The 24,872-nt window shown below is 32.7% G+C and overlaps 3 protein-coding genes and 1 pseudogene across 4 annotated transcripts; 1 reads left to right on the forward strand and 3 right to left on the reverse strand.

Moving 5' to 3' along the window:
• Window positions 1-5,946, reverse strand: LOC142536895 (lipase-like PAD4). The gene is made up of 4 exons (XM_075642293.1): window positions 5,815-5,946; window positions 5,385-5,712; window positions 1,367-2,083; window positions 1-946 (listed from the first exon to the last, which is right to left on the reverse strand). The coding sequence occupies exons 1-4, from the start codon at window positions 5,832-5,834 to the stop codon at window positions 146-148; spliced, it is 1,866 nt and encodes a 621-aa protein (XP_075498408.1). The 5' UTR covers window positions 5,835-5,946; the 3' UTR covers window positions 1-145.
• A 1,850-nt stretch (window positions 5,947-7,796) lies between these two features.
• LOC142536899 (amino acid permease 3-like) lies at window positions 7,797-8,896 on the reverse strand (annotated as a pseudogene).
• Window positions 8,897-8,926: 30 nt separating this feature from the next.
• LOC142536896 (uncharacterized) lies at window positions 8,927-13,375 on the forward strand. Of its 2 annotated transcripts, XM_075642294.1 has the most exons (10): window positions 8,929-9,450; window positions 10,220-10,317; window positions 10,400-10,445; window positions 10,856-10,938; window positions 11,393-11,457; window positions 12,163-12,224; window positions 12,419-12,478; window positions 12,653-12,685; window positions 12,993-13,058; window positions 13,147-13,375. In XM_075642294.1, the coding sequence occupies exons 1-10, from the start codon at window positions 9,028-9,030 to the stop codon at window positions 13,189-13,191; spliced, it is 981 nt and encodes a 326-aa protein (XP_075498409.1). In that variant the 5' UTR covers window positions 8,929-9,027; the 3' UTR covers window positions 13,192-13,375. The 2 variants fall into 2 exon arrangements, with proteins under 2 accessions (XP_075498410.1, XP_075498409.1); XM_075642295.1 differs by lacking the exons at window positions 10,220-10,317; window positions 10,400-10,445 and having other exon boundaries at window positions 8,927-9,450.
• Window positions 13,376-20,293: 6,918 nt separating this feature from the next.
• On the reverse strand, window positions 20,294-22,093 carry LOC142537858 (uncharacterized). Its single transcript, XM_075643339.1, has 5 exons — window positions 21,742-22,093; window positions 21,266-21,691; window positions 20,684-20,754; window positions 20,486-20,572; window positions 20,294-20,311 (listed from the first exon to the last, which is right to left on the reverse strand). Exons 1-5 carry the CDS (start codon window positions 22,091-22,093, stop codon window positions 20,294-20,296), a joined length of 954 nt encoding a protein of 317 aa, XP_075499454.1.
• Window positions 22,094-24,872: the final 2,779 nt, after the last annotated feature.

Genomic DNA, 24,872 nt, shown 5'->3' on the forward strand with positions numbered 1-24,872 from the left:
TCTGTAATATATGTTTGAGCTTTCTACCAGAACATGTATGGAGGAATCGGAAGGAGAAGATTTTGAATATTTTAATACATGAAAGCAATTCTGCATGTAAAAAAAAAGCTGATTAGAATGCTTTCTTTTATTTTTTGAAGATATTTTATTGAACCATTCCATCTTGGAAGCCTGGAAAATGAGGTTGCAATAGCTGTGATTGTGATTTAAGCTCCTTCCATTCTTCTCGAAACAAATTGTAGCTTGAATTTTCTGCCAAGACATCTATTGACACCTCCTTCCGGTTAACCATCGAGCTTGCATATTGTTCAAACTTTTCGATCTTTTCCAAAAGAAGTGTACGGTTTTCTTTTTCAGTTTCACCTCTAAACTGATAAAGGCAGTCTCTTGCTTCTTCCACTCTCGCCCAAAAGCATGAATCTTGTGTCAAACTCGCAAATTTGCTTCTCGGGTTATTTTCTTCATCTCCAACCTTTCTATCCCTCCACCACTTATCAAAAATCTTGAACCTTCTCTCCCTGCCATGCTCAATATAATGGCCTTTCTTCTTATGCTCACCATTTCTGTAGTATTCAGCAATTTCCAGCGGTTCAACAAGTAGTTTGTAGAATTGTGCGGCATTCACGTACTTTGGGAGCTTGTGAAAATCATGGGTTAATTTGTTTGTTTGTAGCATGTTGATCACTTCGTCCCAAAACCATCCCAATCTGAGCCGGTTCAAACTAACTTTGTTGCCTTTCTTTGAAGCAGTTCTTAGCTTGAACGAGTCATAGTATCCCAACTTTTCATCAGAATCATCACAAAATGCTTTGTACCACTCAATTTGTGCTCGAAGTGGGGTGATTTTAGCTAATTTCACTGACATCTTTGCATTGTTGAGGTTGCGATTGCATCCAAGTTGTCTTGCCTTTAAGAGGCAGTCTTTTGCGTCTCCATAGGCCGGTTCCTGTGAGAAGCAAACCAAAATACACCTAAAGCAGAATTCTGTATTGAGCTTACAAGGTGCTTCAAAATTTCAGTTGAGAGGTAATAAATGTAACGGATGCCCCGTGAGCTTAGGCTCCATTATAAGCACAGAAACATTCCTTTGGCTCAAATGAGATGACATATTCACTCAGTGAGTTTGGGCTAAACTTCTAATACCCATGCACAATATGTGTAAGCTTTGAATAAATACGGTCTTAAGACTAGCATCTCTCAGGCTAAGTGGTCGTAGTTTTTTCCAAACCTCAGGGGCATTTCTGAACTAAGGTTAAATATCGGGTTTTTTGCATTCATCTGTCCTGTATTTACTGGATTTTACACTTATCTCTCTTGCATGTTATAACATTTGCATTTAACATCAGGGGGTGTTTGTTAAATTTACCTGGGTAGTTAGCTCCAATGACTGCAATGCCAATGTGATCCCTGCATCATTGCTTGACTCAGCAAAACACGCATCCACGGAGCTTCTCTTGAGTAAATACTGCCAGCAAGCTTTCTCAACATATTTTCCATACTCGAGGTGATCCTCTATGCAAGAAGTAGCGGAACCTTTCATCATGATGAAGTAGAGAAACTTAACAATTGCCCCCCCGTTATCCAAACAGATGGTACCCTTTTCTGTGCAGAACATATAGCTCCCAAACGGCCAAAATAGGCTCGTTTCTTGGTCTCCACCTCCTCTTGACCGGCATGCAACACAGGCCAAAACTTTGTTAAACAGTTTATCTTTTTTTTCAACTAATATTTGGAGACCAATTTGTCCAAAATAAGGGGCAGTCATAGATAAATGCCACAGTTGAAAGAGGGCATGGAATTGTGAATCAAACAGATATGATGGAGCGAAGAGGAGTCGTGGCAACAAATCATGCCTTGCTACAACATGGCAGAAGTTTCCAGCCCATCTTTCTTGAAGAATGGCTTGAGAAAACGGCTCGTTTCCCAGCATTGGTGAACCATAGGTAATGCAGAAGACTGTGATAGAAGATGAATTGGTTTGAATGTTTGAAAGAAGCCAAAGGGCTGAAAGGGAAGCAATCGGACCTCCCAGGGAATGACCCGTGAAAACAACTGATTTGCATTCATTCACTATTTCAAGAATCTGCAGTTTATGATAGCAAAGGTTGGTTATAAAGCATTTCAAGTTTAACATTGATTCTATTTCACAGTAAATGACACCAGGCATTTGGTTTCTGTTTCTAACGTTGAAGAGCTTATTATCTATTTCTGTGTAATCATACAAGAAGTGTTAGTTGGAAAAGGGCATGGACAGTGGATCAAATGTGCGCCGCTGGACAGGATGCCACAATATCACAACCAAGAAAGTAAAGAAAAGAAATGCATAAAACATAATGTGTGAATTTTGTTACAAAACTCGAAAAAAGTTGTTGCGTGTTAACCCTGTGACACCGTCCATGTTGATGATAACCAACGGTGCTTCATATTTAAGTATTATAACAAAATGAATTTAAAACAGAATTTCAACACACAAGTAAAAATTGTTAGATTATATAAAAAAATTAGTCAATGTACAAGAAAGGTTAATTATTAAGAGTAGGTCTTATGAGATGGTCTCACAATCTTTATCTGTGAAACGGGTAACCCTACCGATATTCACAATAAAAAATAATATTCTTAGTATAAAAAGTAATACTTTTTCATGGATGACCCAAATAAGATATTCGTCTCACAAAATACGATCCGTGATACCGTCTCACACCGGTTTTTGCGAATTATTAAATCGACTTATAACTTAAAATCTCATTTCGTTAAGTACCAAGATGGTCCATGCTCTTGTCCGCAAGATGTCTCTATCGAGGCGCTATTATGGTCTAAGGAGGCTTTGAATTCTTTGGTTCACATATGATGATTTGACGCATGTCTCTTTGAATACCAAACTCTGTTCTTTCTTACATCAATTTTTTGTAACCACGAATCTTTTGAATTTCATTTGAAAACTACTTGTTGATGGTCAATCTCTTCAATTATAATATCGAGAACATGGAAAAAGTTCATTTAAAATTTTAATTTTAATCCGAAAAACCCAATAAATCGAAGAAAATATATTTAACTTCTTTCGAAAAAATTTAGACAGCTTTCATTTCACTTTTATGAACTTATTCAAATTCAAATTGAGTCGATGAATTGATTAAAAAAATTGGATCTTAATAATTAATATTATCACAGTTATTCTTATCTACAATTTTTAAAAGAAAAGAATAATATCTACGATACATCAAGATTTGAATTAGTAGCGTGTAAGGATGATATATTGTACCGAAAATCATATATATCGTGTATCATATCGAAAATTTCAATATAAGAAATATATATCGATATCGTGCTGAAACTTTCGGCATACCAAGGCGTACAACTAACATATGGGTTATACCAAAATTATTCGGTATACCGAGATTTCGGTACGATATCGTTACCTATCGGAAATAAATATTATGTTTTTTAAATTTATAACATTATCATTTAAGAATATTATATATTTTTTAATTTTTATATATACTGTTTTCGTATTTCGATATATATCGAAATTTTCAAATTTTATACCGTTATCGTATCGAAAATTTTAATATCATTCCTATACCAGACCAAAATCTTCGCTATCAGAAAATTTTAATAAATTTGGTTATTTTTGTTACGACAAAAATTCTCCCCTTTAAAACAAATTATTTCAGGCCTACCACAATCGATAGGTACCCTTAGTAAACATGTAAAATGATGATTCAAATCCAATGTATCTAACTCGGAAGTGCAAAAACTTGATTTGGTCTTCTGAACTTTTAAGGGTTGCTTAGATGTTACACGTGCAGATATTGTCCCACATAGTTTGGATGGACAAGATTCACACACATATGTGATTTTAAAAAAATTAGTGGACCTCATGTATGTATGGCTAAATTTGAGCCATTGATTCTATCATGTGGTAGTGTCCCAACATATTTAAGTGATATAAAAAATGTGTTACCAATCATTGTTAGTTTTTTTTTTTTAAAAAAAAATGGGGTTTTTTATTATTAACAACTGTTACTTATGTAACATAATAAATGTTCCGAGATCATCAATTAAGATGAGATGATCATCTCTATCGCTTTCATGGTAACCTTAATCTTATTTTTATTTATTTGATTCAATTGTAACCTTAAATTGCAGCTCACAAAAAGGGAGTTTTGAAAAAGATTGTCAGAAAATAATTAACAAGAGAATCAAAAAATTTCAACAGTTTCAATTTCTAGAAGAACAAGCGAAATCATTGCATTATTCACAGAAATTCCCACTCAAAAAAAGTGAATGTAATAACAAGAAAACGTCTTGTCCGACTTACTTTGACTAGCCAATGAAACTAGCTTTCGTAAATGCATGCTAATTATTACTATTTCTTAGTTATATTTTCAATTTTCACAAAATTTATTTGATACTAATTTGTAAAATTGTTCTGAGAAAGAAATCATAAATCAGACTTGTTTCATTTTTATTTGATTTTGAAGTTATAAAATCTTTTATGTTAAGCTAGTGACTCTCGTGATTAATGAATTAACTATTTGACTGTTTTCCAAGAATATAGTGCTTACAAACTTTATTTACTGAAGATATTGTTTAATTTTGACCATCTCCATTAAAAATACCTAGTTTTAGATTAAATTGAGCAAGTGGTATTATAAAAATAAAAACAATAAGAGTAGGTCTCTCGTGAGACGGTCCCACAAATCTTGATATGTGAGACATGTCAATCCTACCGATATTCAAAATAAAAAATAATAATTTTAACATAAAATTTAATTATTTTTTTTTACGGATGACCCAAATAAGATATCCGTCTCACAAAATACGACTCCTGAGACCGTCTTACACAAGTTTTTGTCAAACTACATGTAACTACCAAGCAGAACAGTCCTTTTTGCAAATAACCATGTAACTAACTATATGTTGATTTCAAAAATACTTAGACCCAAAAATTTTGACCCATCAAAATGTAAAAGTTCAACAAGTATTAAATAGTTTTACATATAAAATTATTAATTTTAACAGAAAGAATGTTATAAACTTGTAAAATTCGTAACGGTATTTAAAAACTGTTGCTAAGTTTAATATAACGAATTTCAAAATCCTTGCTAAAACCGTTAATGTTGCCATATATAATTTCGATATTATTACACATATGTGCGTATCAATTAATTAATGTGACTAATTTTTATCCTACTTAAGCATATATCGATAGTAATGTATATGAATATATGCTAATTCAAAATTTTAGCCACATTTCATGTTAGATTGTTACGAGTTATGACCAAATAATGTACAAAATATTTAATTTTTACTGGAAAAAGCGAATTAATTTCAAAAAGAATCGCAGGAAACAAAAGGGTTCACAGAAACAAAAAGGATCAAACCTTTTGTTGAAAAATCTGGGAATTGTAGAATAAGACGAAGAGTTGCAGCAAGCCACCGTGAACCATAACCGTTTCTTCACCGCCGCGAGGAAACGAATCGAAAACTCCCTCGCAAACGCTCTGTATCTCCACCAGATTCCCGCGCCTATCCTCCGGCCAAATCCCGACCGTCTGCACGGCGGAAAACGCCACGTACGCCACCTCCCCCATCTTGCTCACAGAAAAGCTCCCCTGCGCCGCCGAGTTGGCGTGGCTGCACAGCCTCCATGATTCCTCCAGCAGCGGCGTGGAGGCCAGGAGTGTTGCTAGAGTTTCACTCGACTCAAACCTGAAAATGGATCATCCGAGACAAATCAGCAATTTTCTATATGGGTTTGAAACTTCGTGGAATCGAAATCTTGACAAATTAAATTTGGGTGTGGTTGCTCACGGTGAAGTTTCGTGCTCCATTGCGAAGCTTCTTCTTTCCGAGCCCCTTAAGGTGGAATGAGCGTGTGAATGGAGGACTGCTCTGAGTTATATTTATAATTTTTTAAATAATATAAATTATATTATATCATTTTCGCTCCTTTGACAATACGTACATCAATATATCAAGTTTATGACGAAGTATATGATAATATGATTTAATTATAACAAACATCTTCTCAATTTAAAACAAATTGTTATTCGATATATTAAATTTTATCACATCTATTCATTTACCCGGTTTTTTCGTAGTAATCTGGTAACATAGATTTATATTCGTTAGATATGTCGATTTAATTCATATCTAGAGTAAAAAATAATATTTTGAAATTAAAAGTAATATTTTTTAATGATTCAAGTCAAATGAAAAATAAACCACAAAAAATTGATTTCTGAAACGATCTCATAAAAATTGTTATTTTTTTTTGTCCCTTATTGTATTTAAAAGATAGAAATATATATTTTTAACTAAGTATATTACATCAGATTCTTTTAAGGAGAATCTGCCTTTACTTTTTTTATATAAAAAAAATTTGTTACGTTTTAACTAATTACAAATTTGTATAAAATTGTTTTGAGAAATAAAGTTTGATATCTTATTTTATATTTGATGAAATACGAAAAGTTGTGTGAGACGGTCTCACGGCTCGTATTTTATGAGACATATATCTTATTTGAGTAAAAAATATTACTTTTTTTTATGCTAATAGCATTACTTTTTACTTTGAATATCGTTAGGGTTGACTTATCTCACAGATAAAGATTCGTGAGACCGTCTCACAACAAACCTACTCTTAGTGGAAAATAATGAAAAGAAAAACAGATACTTTGATTATGTTAATTCCATTTTTATTTAATTATTATTATTGAAAATATAATTCTTTATATAAGTTATTTAATAAAGTCCGAATGCAATAAAAGCAACTGAACTAGTAAACTTCATTTGACTGGGAAAAAAAAAGGATTTGAATGTCAAGTGTAATTCTTTGTTTAATTAATTAATTTCAGGTGATGTAGGGTCATTCTTCATAAAACAAAAAACAAAAAGAAACAATTTTTTCTATAATTATTGCTAGCTTGACTAGCTGTTACGAAGGATGCAACGAGCCATTACCGACTTTGATGGGGTAAATTGAAAAATAAAATCAATTTTCATTTCTTTATAGATTTACTAAACTTGTTGCTCTAAAAAAAAAATATTGCGCATTAGTCGATATCTCTAGTGGTGTAGCGATATAAATAAAAGAGACGATTTCGATCTCAGGTGGAAGTTCGAATGCCTGCACATGAATTGGGAAAGAAATTTTTGAATTCAATAAAAAATATAAAGAATCGTAACTAATTAACTTTTTATAATAAAAGCTAACAAACTATAGGGAAAAAAAAATAGAAAAGGGGTTTTGCTATCTTCACAAGTTTGATTTGTTCTTGCCGTGTGGGGTTACCATAAATCGTGTGTTGCTCCCGGTCTCTGTCCACTGGACTCGGTCAAATTTCCGTGTAAGCGCGTTTCTGAAGTCTAGGAAATCAAGGCTCATCCTTCACTGCATGACAATCAACAGAGACCACACTTGGATGAGACTGTTTATAATAAAAAAATATATTTTTCATGTAAAAATAATATTTTTTGATGAGTGATCTAAACAGAATATCTGCATCACAAAATTGACCGTAACACCGTAGTAGTTTTTGTGAGCCAATATTGGTCAATTTTATCAAGATTTTATGTCGATGATTATTAGCATCCAGATTAATTAAGGTAGTTGTTAATGTAGGAAATGTTCTAAATTTGAAGTGGGATTATTATGAAAAGTGCATCAATTTGTCCGATAGAAAACCCAGAATGTTTCATTACCAAATTCAAAACAGGAACCATTGGTACCCATTCTTACACATGACCCAAAAAATTTATTCATACAATTTGCAGCTTATAAATGGAGGAAATCAAGAATAGAAGCTTTCAATTCCATCTATGTTACAAGCTGCCAACTTATATTCGAAGACCCGCAGAAAGAAAATCAAAACACCAAGAAAATCCATCGTATTTTCTTGACACAGAAGTACACCCACCAATCTGATACACAAAACATTAATTCAACCACATAATATATAGAAGTACACTTTAGTAGCTAGTTTTGAATGGCTTGTACACCTTGAGATCAAGAATCACACCCGCAACAGAACCGGCGGCAGCCGCAACATAGATTACTATACAAGCAAAAATTAGCATCTGTAAACAAATCCTTCGAGTACTCCACTTCGGTATCCTTTTCTGCGCAATATACATCTCAACTGGGAAATAATCCGTTAAAAGCCAGAACCCGAAATCCCCGAGAATCCCAACCACATCTTTGAAAAAGGGCAGCAGCATCGATATAACAGTGGTGATCACCACAAACATAGTCCTCCAAACTAACCGGAACAAGTTCAGGTTATATGAACACTTCAGAAAGGGAGCCGGGATACCGATTTCTTGAGTGATGAATCCATTATCAGGCCATTTTTCGGACGCTCTTTTTCTCAAGAAACGCGAAAAGTGGCTGGCAGTAGACTTGGTAAGCACCGACTAAGTGTATCACGATTGCTGCATTTTCCATGTCGAGAAGCCAATAGGGGTTGTAGAATCCGAATCCGGTCAGAAGATCTCCTGGTACAAGGTCTCCAAATCCCGCATATCCCATACAACCACAGAGCATGTAGAATGCATTTGTTATTTGGGACGAATTATTGCCAAACAAATGTCCTTTTGGCAAGAAAAATCACAGTACCAAATCCCCTAAAGCTTGGAAGCTCCTCCAAATCTTTTGTGTCTCGGTCACGGTACCAACGCTTATTCCAGTTAAACTACCCTTTATCATTCCAGTTTCTGCCAATCAAAACATGTAAACATAAGCGTAAAAAAAAAAAAGAATGTTCAAATCATTAAAAGTTCTTCGCATCGTCCAAGTCGATTCGAATGAGAATCAACTAAATTTGTTTGTGTTAAATAATTTTTGTTAAAAAAATGTAAAAATTATATTAATTTTTTTAATATAAATGACTTTTTTGTTATATAATTATAGCGTAGAAGTAAAAAAAAAAAAAAAAACAGAGCGAAGGAAAAAATATCTACGAATTCTGCACTTCGTGTTGTCCATAACCTACGCTCCACATACCATAACGCAGCAGACGGCGAATGGCATTCTCTATGACCAGATTTTCAACCTTTTCAGCAGAATTTTCGCATATCTCGCAAAAATTTTCAAGTATACCGCCTCCCATTACTTGCTCTCCTCAGTTCAGGTACAACTATAGCTACAAAAGTCCAAGATTTTGGTACAAATTGAAGTTTTGTTATGCCGCCGCAAAGCAGGAACGAAGTGGTGGGTCTTCGACTACGAAGAAGAGAAAGAATTCCATTAGGAAAAATAGCATCGAGAGTTCGATTGAAGATGATTTTGTGATTGGGAATACTGGTGGTGATGGTAGGGTGGAGGTGCTAGAGTCACCGTCGCAGTCGGAGAACACAGCGCTTCTACTTCCGAAGCCGCCCGCGGGTTTTGTGTTGGATGAGCGAGGGAGAGTTTTGAAGGCTTCTAGTAAGCGTATCGCTACCATTGTGAGTTTTTCGCTACTTTTTAAAATATTTTGAATTCGAGTGGTGATAGTGTACAATTATTCCTACATGTGTGGTCGTGCGGTATTTCTTTGTGTCAGCTCGATGTTATAAAGTTTCGTTCTTTATGCTAAAGTTTCTGTAATTGTGGTCAGCCAATCACTTGTCCTTTCATTTGATTGCGATGGAATCCATATTTATTGAATTTTTAAGTTTTTAAAGGAGAAGGACGAATGCATTGCGAGGTACCAAAGTTGAATTAGAAATATAAGCTTCAGTGTGGTTGGGGGGTTGGGGTGGGGTGGGGTGGGGGGGGGTTTGTAGCCAGAATTCATGCATTTTGCCAATTGATTAGCTATTAGATTCGAGTTTCCAGAACTAAAGACGATCGTGAAACTTTTATTCGCTGGAGTTATGCCTACTCTCTTATGAGCTTGGCTCATGGTAAAAAGTTGTCAATGGATGGATTCTTTTTTCCTGTTTTACACTTGGGGCCAACAAAGACATGTAGTTGTATTAGGACAGATGGCGGTAAATTGTGAATGATATTAAAGTCAGTCAGTGACGAGTGTTTCTTTTGTAAGCAGACAAAAAGTAAGAGAAAAAAGACATTGGGTCTTCTGTGTTTCGTTCTAGATTAAATTATGTGAATATTATGTTTTGAAATAGCTTGCTCTCTTTTTAGGCTCCATCTCTTTCGTCTCCGTGTTCATAACATTTATTTCTCCCCTGTTTCTTCAATGGTTTATGATATCTAAAAAGTCACCATCAGGTCGATTCTACCAATAACTCCCCCCTAGAGTGTGTTATAAGGAGGATATTTAGAAATTCACAGGGAGATGAATGTATGCTGCTCTGCCCAGTTGACACGTAAGTAAGATTGCAGGCCGTGATTAAGTTGCTTTCGTTGTCTTCACAAAAAGGATTGGCTACTTATTATTATTGTCTACAGACCTGTTCAGATTCTGAAGAGCGTCAATGTTGAAGGATGGTCTGCGGTACATCTGAAAATTCTATCTTGCTTATATTCATGTGTTTTTTACAATTTTACGGAAGTATCATTTCTCTATATTTTCTTGGCATTCATGCTTTTACATTTTTTTCCATTATGTGATTATAATATGAGAAACCTTCTCCTTTGTAAAAACTGCTTACACAATTCATGCATTAGAAACGTCTACTATGATGTGCTTGAGTTGGAAAATGCATTTTCATGTATAACACTTTTGAATTATCACTTTGTGTTTTCTTGTTTCATAAATATCTTTATTTGCATCCATTTGCGATTTCATGTTTGGATAGCTATTGCAGCTCATTGCAGGAAAAAAACTTTTTTCCTCTTTTTGTAACCTTCTTGCTATTTTGGTGTATTGTTATATGGAAATATTTTATTCTAACTATTTTTTAGGTGTCTGATGAAGAAGTAGAGGTCATTCTTCCTACTGCAGCTTATGCCCTTGCCAAAATACATATGCATTTGGTATACAGCGGGTATGATGAGGCATCAACTCAGTATTTAAACTATAATTTCTGCAGTGGCATATGCTTGGGATTTTGCCTGTTTTACGTTAAAAAATGTCAATAAGAGCTTTGTGGATTTTTAAAATGAAAAGGGCATTGAGCATGAATTTTGAAGTTATTGTGAGATATGGTGAATTTATATGGTCTGACCTTATGAAAGTTGAAATGGTATGATTTTGGGTTGACAAACGTGTTGAAAAACAATATGATTACTTAATTCTTGCGTTTGAATTCATTTGAATCGTGAAATGTTATTTTGAGTGATTTTTTTTCTAAATAAAGACTTCCAATAATTTTCGAAGATAAAGCTCCACTTGACATCCCAACAAACAATGCTTTGACATTTTCTCCCTATATCAAATCTTGACTAATTTTGCTTCTTATTTTGTCCTATATTGTGCAATTTCTTCCTTTCTGCCTCCAGATTTTGCTATACGGCACGAGGCGGGTTTTGCTACACTGAAGAGGACATTTTTGAAGTTCATATGGGTGAATTTATTTCTCTTTTCTCCTTCAAGCTTAATCCTTTTCAAAAGTAGTAATTAATCACTCTCATTTTCCTTGTGAGCTAGACCTCTCAGTTTGATGCGTTATCATTCACAAGTTTTTGTTTATGTTTGTTCTAAACTTGGTTAGACACTAAACGGTCGCTATGTTGGTATGAGAAGGTTATAATTGTGGTCGTGTATCAATTATTTAACTTTTCAACCATACATATCGCCACTATATGAACATGATTTCATTGCACGTGTGAATATGTGAATCGGCTCTAGAACATATTTTAAATTGTAATTTATTGATATCCACCAAGAATCAAGCTCCTATGCTTATGAGTACTTTTGTGGACATAAAAAAATGTGATATATGTTTGGTATTATTGTCTGAATGAGACCTTTCAACTCTAGATATCATATATTTGAGGTTAGTTGGGTCATTTAATTTTTCATTGTTACACGATTATCTTAAAATTTGAAAACGTTTTGTGTCGAAAAGAATAATGATTGCAAGAGGAATGTGATTAAGATGAGAAAACGTTTCTGCAAATGAAGTTGAAAACGAGTGGAAATCGTTGGTTTCATTTCTGAAAATGTTGTCATTTTCTAGAAGTAGAAACAAATAATTGCTTTCCTTTTTCCAAGCTTAGTTTTCATTTATGAATTTTAACTTGCTAATGAAAAGCTCACTTAGATGCAGACAGTGGTGAAGATGTAGATGGTTTGGCGACTGAAGGCATTGAAATTGTGTGCTTCCATCTGGTATGATGTTAGTTGTGTGCTGCTGAGCGGATATATCAATAAGGGAGACTGATTTTATATTGCCTTGTCTAAGCTCTAAATATCAGAATAAAGACCTTTATGAATGAGACAACAAGTTGCACAATCCTACGAAATGCCCGTGCATAAAAACACTAATCAAAGCTTTTCTGGTCCTAAAACTTTTCACCATACAGGATGGTTCCCACTATATGATCTATACGCCTTCTGACCCTCTTCTGTTTGTTGCTGTGAAGGTAACTAATTAGTGATCATATTTTTGTTCAAGAAAGCTTTCATTCTTGTTCGTAGTTCAATGTTTTTTGGAGTAATATGTTGTTTTATCCGAAACTTGTTGCCTGCATAAATTTGATTCTTCATCGTGAGGAACTGTGGTTTCCATCTTAAATCAAGTCCAATATTTTTTGCAGGATAAAAATGGGGTATTACAGATAGCTGATGATGTAAGCATTTTAAGCTAGCACTTTCTTCTTCTTTTTTTTTTTTCAAGTTTTATCTCTTTTCTCTTTGGTATTTGAGGTATTCAGACTCTTTCTTAAAATGCTAAGTAGCATCACAAATTGCATCCTACAGAGTCGTGATTGAAGTACTCCAGATAGTTTGATTAAAATGTTCCGTCTTTGAATTTTTAAATTTGAAATTCGAGGAGTCTGAAATGACGATTTTGTATGTGAAGCCAAAGCTTTTCTTCCTATTTGATGACATACTATCAACTGTTTCCAAGCTTTGCTGAAGAAAATGCTGTAACAGGAACTTTTGGAGGATCCCGCCATAATCAGCTCCATAGACGAGGAGACGGAATTCAACGCCTTAGTGGTATGCATGCCATGTCTCCGTCACTGACCCTCTGAAGCTTAACAGCTTGTCAATTTACCTCATCTTAGGTCTATATTTGTATTTGTAGGAGGAAGAAGCTGCTCTTTTTGAATCCTTAATAGGAAAAAGGTGATCCAATCTGTTTTGCTATCGATCGAAGGTAGGAAGCAGGTTACAGATGTGTTTGTTCCATTAAATTAAATGGTGTAGCTTGTTCGTTCACTAAACATTGTATATAAAACTATATGACGTTGGCTAAATACGTTGCATACCAAAGAATGACCCATCCTTAATTTAAAAATCACTCATTTTTTCTAGCGATCCACCTAGTGTGTTATATGCATATATGTGATATTTTGTGTGAAACGAAAATCGAATACTTTTAAAGTGTGTTTGGTTGAGTGGATTAAATAAGGATAGATTAATGGTCAAATATTTATAGTTAAAATTTTAAGTTGTTTTAATAATCATTTTGACCCGGTTTAAGATCCAATTTTATGGATAACTATTTGATTAATAAAATTGGATCTTAAATCGGGTCAAAATGATTATTAAAACATCTTAAAATTTTAACGATAAATATTTGACTATTAATCTATCCTTATTTAATCGTATTTTAAAAAATTCATTATTACATCAAAATTAGTTATTTTAGGCATCTAAAACTTAATAATATAATATTTTGATGGCAATTGGTTAAATAAAATAATAAGTGGATTGTAATTAACGAATTATAAAATATAAATAACACTTTATATACACACACCATATTTTGTGTAGGTAAAAATTTGTGTGAGACGGTTCACATGTCGTATTTTGTGAGACATATCCTGTATTTGGGTCATCCATGAAAAAATATTAATTTTTATGCTAAGAGCATTACTTTTTATTGTGAATATCGATAGGGTTGATCCGTCTCACATATAAAGATTCGTGAGACCGTTTCACAAAAGACCTATTCTTTTGTGTATATATACGTAGCATGAAGGGTCGGAAGTATTTAATTTTTAATATTCCAAAAAAATCCCTCCGGATCTCCCAAATTATTATGATAGAGATATAATTTAATAAATTTGTCATATTTCAATAGAACATTTTATTATCTTCATCTATATTTTGAATTTTTAAATTTGAGCAAATAATTTTTGGCCTTCTTGAAATCAAGGGGAGGGAGTTTTATCGACTCCTTAGATCAAAATGTCTATAAAATTTTCATTTACTTAGCAATTCTTTTTAGTCATTCAGTAATCTTTTTAGTCATTCAATGTCTGTCACCCACGCAATAACCGGCAGAAATGACCCCTTATGGGGAGTAACACTAACATTTTCTGGACAATCTTATCGCACAATGTTTCTGCAACATAGTTTATCTTACTAGCGTTTATATTATTAGCGTGATTTATAGATTTTATCCATGTCATAAAAAAAATAAGCAGCACAAATTGAAATTAAAATAATGATGAGAAGACAGAAAGAAATTTATAAATTAAATAAAAACATCGAATCGATCCTACCAAAAAACTTCTCCATGCTTTCATTGTCTTGTTCATGAGAACTTGTCGTCAGAAAGCTCGGCCAATGAAACCCCACTCTATTCATCATCCTCTGATTTGTGTTTCTTGTGGTATTCAAACTTGTCCAACAAATCCCCGTCATCTTTGTCTCGTTCCTCGTCGTATTCTTGATACCGAGAACAAGGAAACTCCGATTCTCCATCGTCTTGGTCTATCGATTCATCATGTTCGAAATCATCTTGGTGGTATATGGCTTCATAAAATTCATATTTCGTGTGATTGGAACTTGAGATTCTACTGTCCCATGCAAAGTCAGATTGAGTTGATGTTGGTTTATTGTATTCTGATGAAAAATACCGGTCGTATTCTTCATGATGAAACTTAGGTAACTGATACTGAGAATAAGGAAACTCCAAATCTCCATTGTCTTGGTGGTATATCGCTTCATAAACCCCATATTTCTTGTGATTGGAACAGAGGATTCTACGATCCCATGCAACGTCACCTTGAGTTGATGTTGATTTATTGTATTCTGATGAAAGAAATATTTTGTTTAAAGGGATCAGATCGTCGCCGAAATTCGGAAAAAAATCCAGTTCCTCCAATACATCTTGGGGCACAAACAACTCGTGTTCCCTCCAATTCTCGTGTGTCAAGGCCGACGAGTTAGAAGATCCATGACTGTCTTTAGCAACAGTCATGCTTCCGAGTCCGTACAAAAAAACGAAACACAATATTGCGAAAATTTTCTGCATCGATCGAGGAAAGCAAGTTCTATAACATGCGACGTGTCCCTTCCCCACGACTGATAATTAAGGCCAGGGAAAGAAAAAGTATTAGATTTTGATTCGATCAACTCATGCATACACACAAAAAACACACACACACACACATATATATATATATATGTTGATATATGTTGCTCACCTATGAGATATTCATCTATTAGACGTATAATTTGTATATATTTCGTCATATCTAATAGATGAGTATCAGATCATGAGTGAACACGATAAATGGATAACATATCGATACTATATAAAAAAGAAAACAACAAAATTTAAAGAAAAAAGATATTCCGATAGATTAGGAAGAAGCGTGAATTGTATAAATTTTATTTTATTAATTGTTTATTATTTTATTACGACCTTAATAGTCCATATAAATGATTCTTTTGGTGGAAAGAAATTCGAGTTTATTTAAATTAATATGGTATCGAATCCGGTATTATAAACAAGAAAATAAATTGTAATATTCGTTTTGATCTTATCGTATAAACCTTGGTTCGTAAATCTAATAAGTGAATTATGTATATTAAATATTATAAGAAAATAAAAGATAAGGATAAATAATTGATTCGGGTTGGATTCGATTCGGTTCAGTTCAGATATTCAGTCTCAATAGAACTTGAGTCAGATTATGTACGTACGCCTAGATAGTTCTATTTACAGTATTCTACAATTTTTTTAATCTACAATAGAATTGATTTAACGAAGGTACTAGAATTCTAAAGAAGGAATCATCTGGAAAATAAATATGTATCGTTAAAGTGAGTAGATCTTAACCATCTGTTGTTGATTTTCACTGGTATAATTAGAATGGAGCCCTCGTTTAGGCAAATTTTGTGAGCAATATACTAAATTATCTTTTTGAAGTTTTTTCAAACCTTGTTGAGTATAATTCAGGGGGTGTATTCAATGTAGAAGATTTATTGATTTTTAATGACTTTTCTAGATTTTAAAAGTCTAAATGTATTCAATTAAAATTTTTACATACTCTATAGAAGTCTAGTGCTATTCAAAATAGACTTTCATAGAGTTTTAAAAAGTCAAGTGGTATTCAACATTGACTTTTAGAAACTCTATAAAAGTCTATAGGTATTCAAATTTTCAATGGACTTTTAATAACTTCATGGAATTCATCAATATACAAACAATAAAGTCTAATGTACAACTATAAATTGTTAAAAATTGTATTTGGTTCAACCAAAGATTTGGATGAATTTTTAAAACTTCTAACTCATACACAAGCTATTTATTTCTTTTTCTGTCGTTTCACAACACCTCTCTTCTTATCTTCTCTCATCTCATCTATCTCTATCACTCTCTCAAATTTTCGAAGTGTATTTCTATATATATTTTCATCTTTTCTTTTCAAAATTTTCATTTTTTGACTGATTGTTCATTAAATAATTTATTATTTTAATATCATAAGAGATTTTGAAATCTAGAATTGATTTTGTGATTTTTAATTTATGATTTATACAAACTAATGTAATATTCAATAATAATAAAAGATGATCCAAAAAATGTCGCTTAATTCTCAATAATTGAATAACCTCGCAACAACCATGATTTTTTAAATTCTTTTTGCCATTTCAATTAATATATAATCTATGATATTTTTTAAACAAAATTATATTCATACAATGCTAAATAATATTCTTTTCACATATATATTATCAATTCAAAAACAAGGTTACAGATTAATCAATTGATGTATTTTAAAAAATTTACAAACATGCATATATACACATGTAAGGATTAAATGATATACATTTTAAATAAGGAAATTTATTTATTAATATAAATATTGAAAAATTATTTCAAACTGAATATGTTATCTATGTCAAATAATTATTGATTTAAAGAAATTAATAAGTTATAATTAAATACAAAATTTATAAAATTCTATTAAAAAAAATTCACAAAAGTCTATAAAAATCTTGCAAAAAAGCATATATGAATCCACGTAAATCTATTTATAAATCTGTGAGATTCTGTAAAAATTAATAAATATCTATCAAATCCATAAAGTCTACCGTTTGAAGTCATTAAAAATTATGAAAACTCTGAATTTAATACACCCCCACTTAGTCAATTGCACACACGCAAGCACTACTAATTGCTTTGCCGACTAATTGCTTAACACCCATTTAACACCCCAAGAGAGAGAGGGGCGTTCAATGTTTGAACGCCCCTCTCTCATTTTTTTTTTTGTATTTGGCGTGTGCCGCCAGACACTTTGTGTCTGGCACGCCCCACTTTGTGTTTTGGTTTTAAAAATTTTTTTAAAGCGGGCCCCACGTATTTTGAAATTATTTTTTTTAATTTTTCCATTTTTAACGGTTTGTTTGTTTGTTTTTTTTTAAATAATTTTGGATTTTCATACCGTTGTAAATTTTTTTTAAAAAAAATATTTAATTAAATTCGAATTTAATTAAAAAAATTCCAAAAAATTTGTAACGGCTATTTAACCGCTAGTTTACGGCTAGAATTCGAATTTAATTATAAAAAATCCAAAAAATTTGTAACGATTATTTAACGGCTAGTTAACAATTAGTTTCAATTCTTTTCTATAAATACCCACAAATGTGTACACATATTTTCATTTCAACTCACTACACTCTCCAATTCGACTCTCTAATATTCTTCCAAGTTCATCACCAACTTCGTGCAGACTTTGTTAAGAAAATATTATTCCCAAGAATTTTGGTGTATGACAAAAACAAGTTTTCAGTTGCGGTTCGTATATCAGATATGCAGCAGTTCAACTGCTCAGCTAACCGATCAAAACTCAAAGCAGTTCAACTGCTCAGCTAGTCTCAACCGCTTACTTCAGATTGTTATCAGAACCGGTCATTAAAGAGAACTAATTATTACTCAAAGACATTCTCTGAGCGGCTTAAATACTTTCAAGTATTACACCGCTTTGAAGTCAACAATCTCTTACATCAGTTCCAAGATTGATCTACATTTAATTATCTTTCCCAGAAAAAGAAAGATCAAATATAGACCTAAAGTTCTGTTGCTCAAAAACAGTTTCCTTAAAAGAAACTCCTCAAGAAAAGCGATTCAGAACGATGCTGTGCAAAAGGAATATTAAATGCGTTTATCAAAGATCATTTAATGCTCGACATATCGAAAGCAACACGTCTGTACAGAAGATCAGGTTAACGTTGTTATGTCCTTTCCGACCGATAAGAAAATCGTGTATATTAACGGAAGAGTTTGCAAGCAGAAAGGTCAGAGATTCTCAGCTGCAATATTACAACTCGCTTGCTATTCAAAAAGATCTCAGAGCACTCTTAAAAAGTTTTGATACTCCATCGCTCAATCAGCACGCACTCAAGAGAAATTTATCTGATCATCTAAAGGATCATTTTCGTGCTATTAAATCAAAACCATTTATTCATATCATTAATCCTTTGGTTATTTGATTCAGCTTTGTTATTTGGTGAACTAAGTGTTCTTAAATATCCAGAAGTGTAAAGTGATCACTAAGAGTTCCAATACAGGCAGTGTGATAAGTCCTGATTGGACCGGGCTGTTGCAAGAAGTTTGTAAAGCCAAAGTCTTTCAGTGGAATCCTTCCTAAGGAGGAAGAAGGGGTGACGTAGGAGTATTCATTCTCCGAACATCCATAACAAACCTGTGTCACTTTACTTTTAGCAATCATTTATCCGTCTAGTCTCTACTCATTGCTTTTAGCCTGATATTGTGTTTTAAAATTGCATTAAAGATTGTGAACCGTTTTCCGCACTTAATAGTGGATCACATTCTCAACCGTTTGAGAAGAGGTTTTCAACCGCCTAAAAACGGTTGAAATCACTGTTACACGAGAAAATTTTAAAAGAGTTCATTCATCCGCCCTCTAAACTCTTTTCCGATCCTAACAGACTTAGTTGAGCATATCTGGGGGCAATACAACAACAATCCGTGAATTTGTATTTCATATGTTTTTTTTAATTTCATCAAAGTGTGGTTTATTTGTAAGTTATTGTTTCATTTCAATTTCATAATTATATTGTAACTTTAAATAAATTGTGCTCACGTCTTGTTTAAATTTTTCTTCCGTCCTGGTATTTCTTTCGAACATTTACTTTATTTAATAAAAATATATTAAAAAATATTAATATTATTTATGAAAATTAATAAAATTATTTTATTAAAAAGTAAGATTATTTTAAAAATTAGAATAATGATTTAAATAATGTAAAATATATTTAAAACATATTTATTTAATATGAAAAAATTTAAGATGATTGAGTGGACTGTGGGACCCATAAATAATGAGTTTGAATGTTCAAAGAAAGTGAGTAAAAAAAATATGTTGTTATAATGAGTATGTGGCCCCCACGATTTTTGATGAGTTGGTGATGCTCTTAGAAACTAAGACGATGTTTGATGGGGTTTATAAGTTCTTTTATTTTGTTTGATAATTTTTTTTTAAAAAAAAACAGCTTATAAAATGTCAAAATAAATAATTTGTTTTTAAAAAAGTTGGGTATTCCACATTTAAAAAAAAAAAATCTTATTTGAATGTGTTTTAAATACAAAATTATCTTTATATATCTCATAGAATTTCAAACACAATTGTCTACATAATATATAAATTGATTAACATCCAATGATAATTATTAATATTAAATCTATTATTATTATTAAAACATATTATAATTTTATAATTATGATTACTATTAATATTGTTTCTTTTTAACAACAATAATTATTAATTAACATAAATAAGTGATTATTAAAATTATTATTATATTTAAATGTTTCTCTGATTTTTTTGAGCGAGTACTTGGTCTATATCCATACTTTCACGCAGTTCCATTCTACCGAGAAATTTACTCTTTCATATATAAAATGATTTGATAATGCTTTCTACTAAAACAGCTGGTTTATCAAAAGATGTGCATGTTACAAATAGAAGAGGTCATGGAAACACAAATAGCTGAAACGAGAAAGCAAGGAACCCAAAATACCAAACTGTAGCAGTTCAACCATGACTATTAATGCCCATGTTTCCTAATGCTACAGAAGAACAACGCTTGTAGAGTTAAAATAAATTCTAATTGATAAACAAAAATTAACAAAAAATATCAAGAATGAGATAAATAGATATTACTGTATCACCGTTTACACAGTTCACTCTGTAAACAACACTCGGAGCTGTGGTTATTAGGCTCAAATTGTATTCACGCTCTATCCTTTCCTGTGAAACAAAACTCATTCAGAATAGGGGATCTATGTGATAACAAAGCAAGTAGTGCTAGTACATGCAACCGAGATCAAAACACCAAAACACACTAAAAAACCAGTTGACCTGCACAATTTCCATGTGAAGAAAACCCAGAAACCCACATCTAAAGCCAAATCCCATTGCACTTGAGGACCCTGTCTCAAACCGTATGTAACACGATTACTGGGAAATATATTTGTGTATATTATTCTAAAGCGTAACATAAATAATATGGTCAATAATAAGGTGATACAGACTTGAAATATTCAAATTCAATGCAAACTATTGATCAATCCATCGTGAGCGACTTATGAATGATAAATATTAAATATAAAAACTCATATGAGATTATTTTATGTGTCATATTTTATGAGACAGATCTCTAATCTAACTCGATTCATAAATAAAAATTATTTTTTATACTAAAAATATTATATTTTTTTAAATATGTACCGACTCAATCCGTCTTACAAACAGGGACGGATCCAGGAATAAAAGTTGGGGGGGCTTGAAGTCAATATGATAAGTTATATATTATTAAAAAAAAATTGCATTATATCGTTCAACGAAGTTGTGCCCTACGAGATTTTAAAACATAAAATTCATCAATAATAGAATTTACATCAATATGTTTAGCTAAATCTCGTTCAATATAGAGTGTCAAACAATCGACAAGAAAGTCATCCTCCATTTTATTGCGAAGTGCCGTCTTCACATGCTTCATTGCTGAAAAAGCCCGCTCAGTAGTGGCAGTAGACACAGGTAATGTCAAAACAAGATGAATCAATCTAGTCAACATAACATAAACACTTGACCGTCCACTCTCGGTCAATTGCTGACACAACTCAACAAGTGTAGAAACCTTTAAATTCTGCATCACATCAAGTTTATAATGTATCAATTCATACTCCAAAGCAACAATTTCTTGATTTGTGAAATCTCCAGGATAAAACTTCTTCGCAAGCTTGCAAATATCATCACTGTTAAATGAGTCAAATGAATTTTTAGGATCTAAAGCTGTACTAAGAGAAAGAAGTTCCACCGATGACTCATTGAACCGAGTATTTAACTCCATCAAAATGAAATCTATTGCTGCATTAAAAACATCAGTGGTAATGATGTTCTATTTGTAGTTTACCAACAAGAACGTCCAATCTTATATAGACAATCAAGGTCAGGTACATCAATTTCATTTCTTGAGCAAAAAACTTTAACTTCCTGAAGAAATTCATTCCACCCACATTCTCTAAATTCTTGAAGGCAAGTTTTGGTAGTAGTGACAAATGTGATAGCAGTCAAAATGTCTTGAGATTTTCTTTGAATAATTTGACAAAGAGTATCTATTGTTCTCATAATTTTATGCATTAAGTGCAAAATAAACACAAATTCAAAGCTTGCCATGTTTCTGTAAATCCCCCGAACTTCAGCCTTAACTCTTCCATTTGGAGAATAATCACTGAGAACTTCAAAAACTTTGCAAGTTGCAGTGTACATACCTATCAAGCTTTTTACCGAATCATAGTGAGAACTCCAACGAGTAGCTCCTGCTCGTTGCAAATTACCAATCTGGTTCGCACCACTTCCAGAATCACGTTCTCCAATTGATGTTGCATTGTAAGGACCGTAGGAATTGAAGTATCTTCACTAGCTTGACGATCTCTCTTCTTAAAGAAATAGGATATCAATGTTTTTCTTTTCTTTCCAGCAGATTGATTTTCCATTTTGAAATAGTTCAATTTATAATCCTAAACAAGAATAAAATAATTATTAAACAAATAAAAAAGTAATAGTCAATCAACAACTCAACAACAAACAATCAAGAAACCACAAATCACACACAGAGAAGCTATAAAAAACAAAATAAAAAATGTATAGCCGATTCTTACCTGGATTGTTGCCTTGCCGATGAGCAATTCAATTTCTTCGGGAGTCCGCAATTCTATTCTGTCACTAAAGGGCTTGGGACTTGGGAGAGAAATTTTGTAGAATTGAGGTGGGGCGGATCAGAGGATAAATTTGGTCTCATCCTTGTAAATGGACGGGACTTGATTGGACTAAGACATTGATGTACGACGGTTTTTGAAACAACCGTCGCTATTAGCGACGGTTTTTCAAAAAACAGTCGCTAATAGCGACTGTTTGAATAAACCCTAGAATACATCCGTCTCTGCTTACAAATATAAATATATAAGATTGTTTCGCAATAAGCTTATAATATTAATATACCAATATAGGTCCAACAACGTACTTGTAAAGTTAATATAGTTTACAATAACATTTTGACAAAAACTTGTGTGAGACGGTCTCACGGATCATATTTGTGAGATATATTTCTTATTTGAATCATCTATTTATATGTTAGGAATAAATTTGCAAGAAGGTGCGATCCTGTTTAACCAGCCTAATCTATCATCATCTTAAAATTTTTAATTTTCTTTGAAATTTTTATGTATAAGTATACATGTTGTGAAAAAGTAAAAATTTATGGTAAAAAGTAAAAATCTCAAACTCTCAAAATTTACCAAACTACACACTTTATAATATTTTTCTCTCTACTCAATTGTGATTTTCTTCACAAATGAGAGATCTATTTATAGGAAATCTTTACAAATAATCCAAAAATAAAATACATCATTACCTACATCATCACACACTAATTTTCAATATTTACAACTTTATTTTCAACATTCAAATATTCAATACACACATTTTAAATATTATTTTCCAATACTCCCCCTTGTGATGATGATCATGATACGATGATGTCTTCATTACGTGTTTTTGTACTGCCTCGTTAAAAACCTTACTTGGAAAACCCATTGGGATAAAAACCATAGTAAGGGAAAAAGAGTGCAGTCACGTAAACTCTCCCTGATGTTGACATGAACAATTCTTCACAAATTTCGTAGATTGCGCATCCCAATATTATATATGTACTTTCTGAATATTGACGTAGGAAGTGCCTTTGTGAAGAGATCTGATGAGTTTTCACTTGATTGAATGTGACGAACATCAATACATCTATTCTTCTCAATCTCCTTGGTGAATGCGAAGAACTTAGGAGGAATATGTTTAGTTCTGTCGCTTTTTATGTATCCTTCTTTCATTTGAGCAACACATGCAGCATTATCTTCATATAGTATCACAGGCTTATCATCAGATGATAATCCGCATGAAATTTGGATATGTTGGGTCATTGATTTTAACCACACACATTCACGACTTGCTTCATGTAGTGCAATAATCTCGGCATGATTTGATGAAGTTGTTACGAGCGTTTGTTTCTGAGAACCCCAAGATATTGCAGTGCCTCCACGAGTAAATACATATCCAGTTTGGGAACGTGCCTTGTGTGGATCAGATAAGTATCCAGCATCAGCATAACCAATTATACTTGGATTAGCATCTTTTGAATACAAAAGTCCCAAGTCTGTCGTTCCTCGTAGATAACGGAATATATGTTTAATTCCGTTCCAGTGTCTCTTTGTTGGATATGTGCTAAATCTTGCCAACAGATTCACGGCAAAAGATATATCAGGCCTTGTACAATTTGTAAGGTACATAAGGGCACCGATGGCACTTAGATATGGTACTTCTGGACCAAGAATATCTTCATCATCTTCACATGGACGGAATGGATCCTTTTCTATGTTTAATGATCTGACAACCATTGGAGTACTTAAAGGATTTGCTTTATCCATATTAAAACGTTTAAGGATCTTTTCTGTATAATTTGTCTGGTGAACAAACATTCCACATTCTTTTTGTTCAATTTGTAAACCCAGACAATACTTGGTTTTTCCAAGATCCTTCATTTCAAATTCTTCCTTCAAGTATGACACAACTTCTTGAATTTCTTTATTCGTTCCAATGATGTTTAAATCATCAACATATACAGCAATAATTACGCATCCGGATGTTGTTTTCTTAATGAAAACACAAGGGCATATTGAATTATTTACATATCCCTTTTTCATTAAGTGATCACTTAGTCGATTATACCACATTCGACCTGATTGCTTTAACCCATATAATGATCTTTGTAATTTCACAGAATAACATTCCTTGGGTTTTGAACTTTGTGCTTCAGGCATCTTAAATCCTTCAGGGATTTTCATATATATATTACTATCAAGTGATCCATATAAGTAAGCTGTAACAACATCCATAAGACGCATTTCTAAATTTTCAGATACCGCCAAGCTAATCAAATACCGAAACGTAATTGCATCCATCACAGGAGAATACGTTTCTTCATAATCAATTCCAGGCC

Source organism: Primulina tabacum, chromosome 2 (genome assembly GCF_025594145.1).
Source record: "Primulina tabacum isolate GXHZ01 chromosome 2, ASM2559414v2, whole genome shotgun sequence".
NCBI lineage: Eukaryota > Viridiplantae > Streptophyta > Magnoliopsida > Lamiales > Gesneriaceae > Primulina > Primulina tabacum.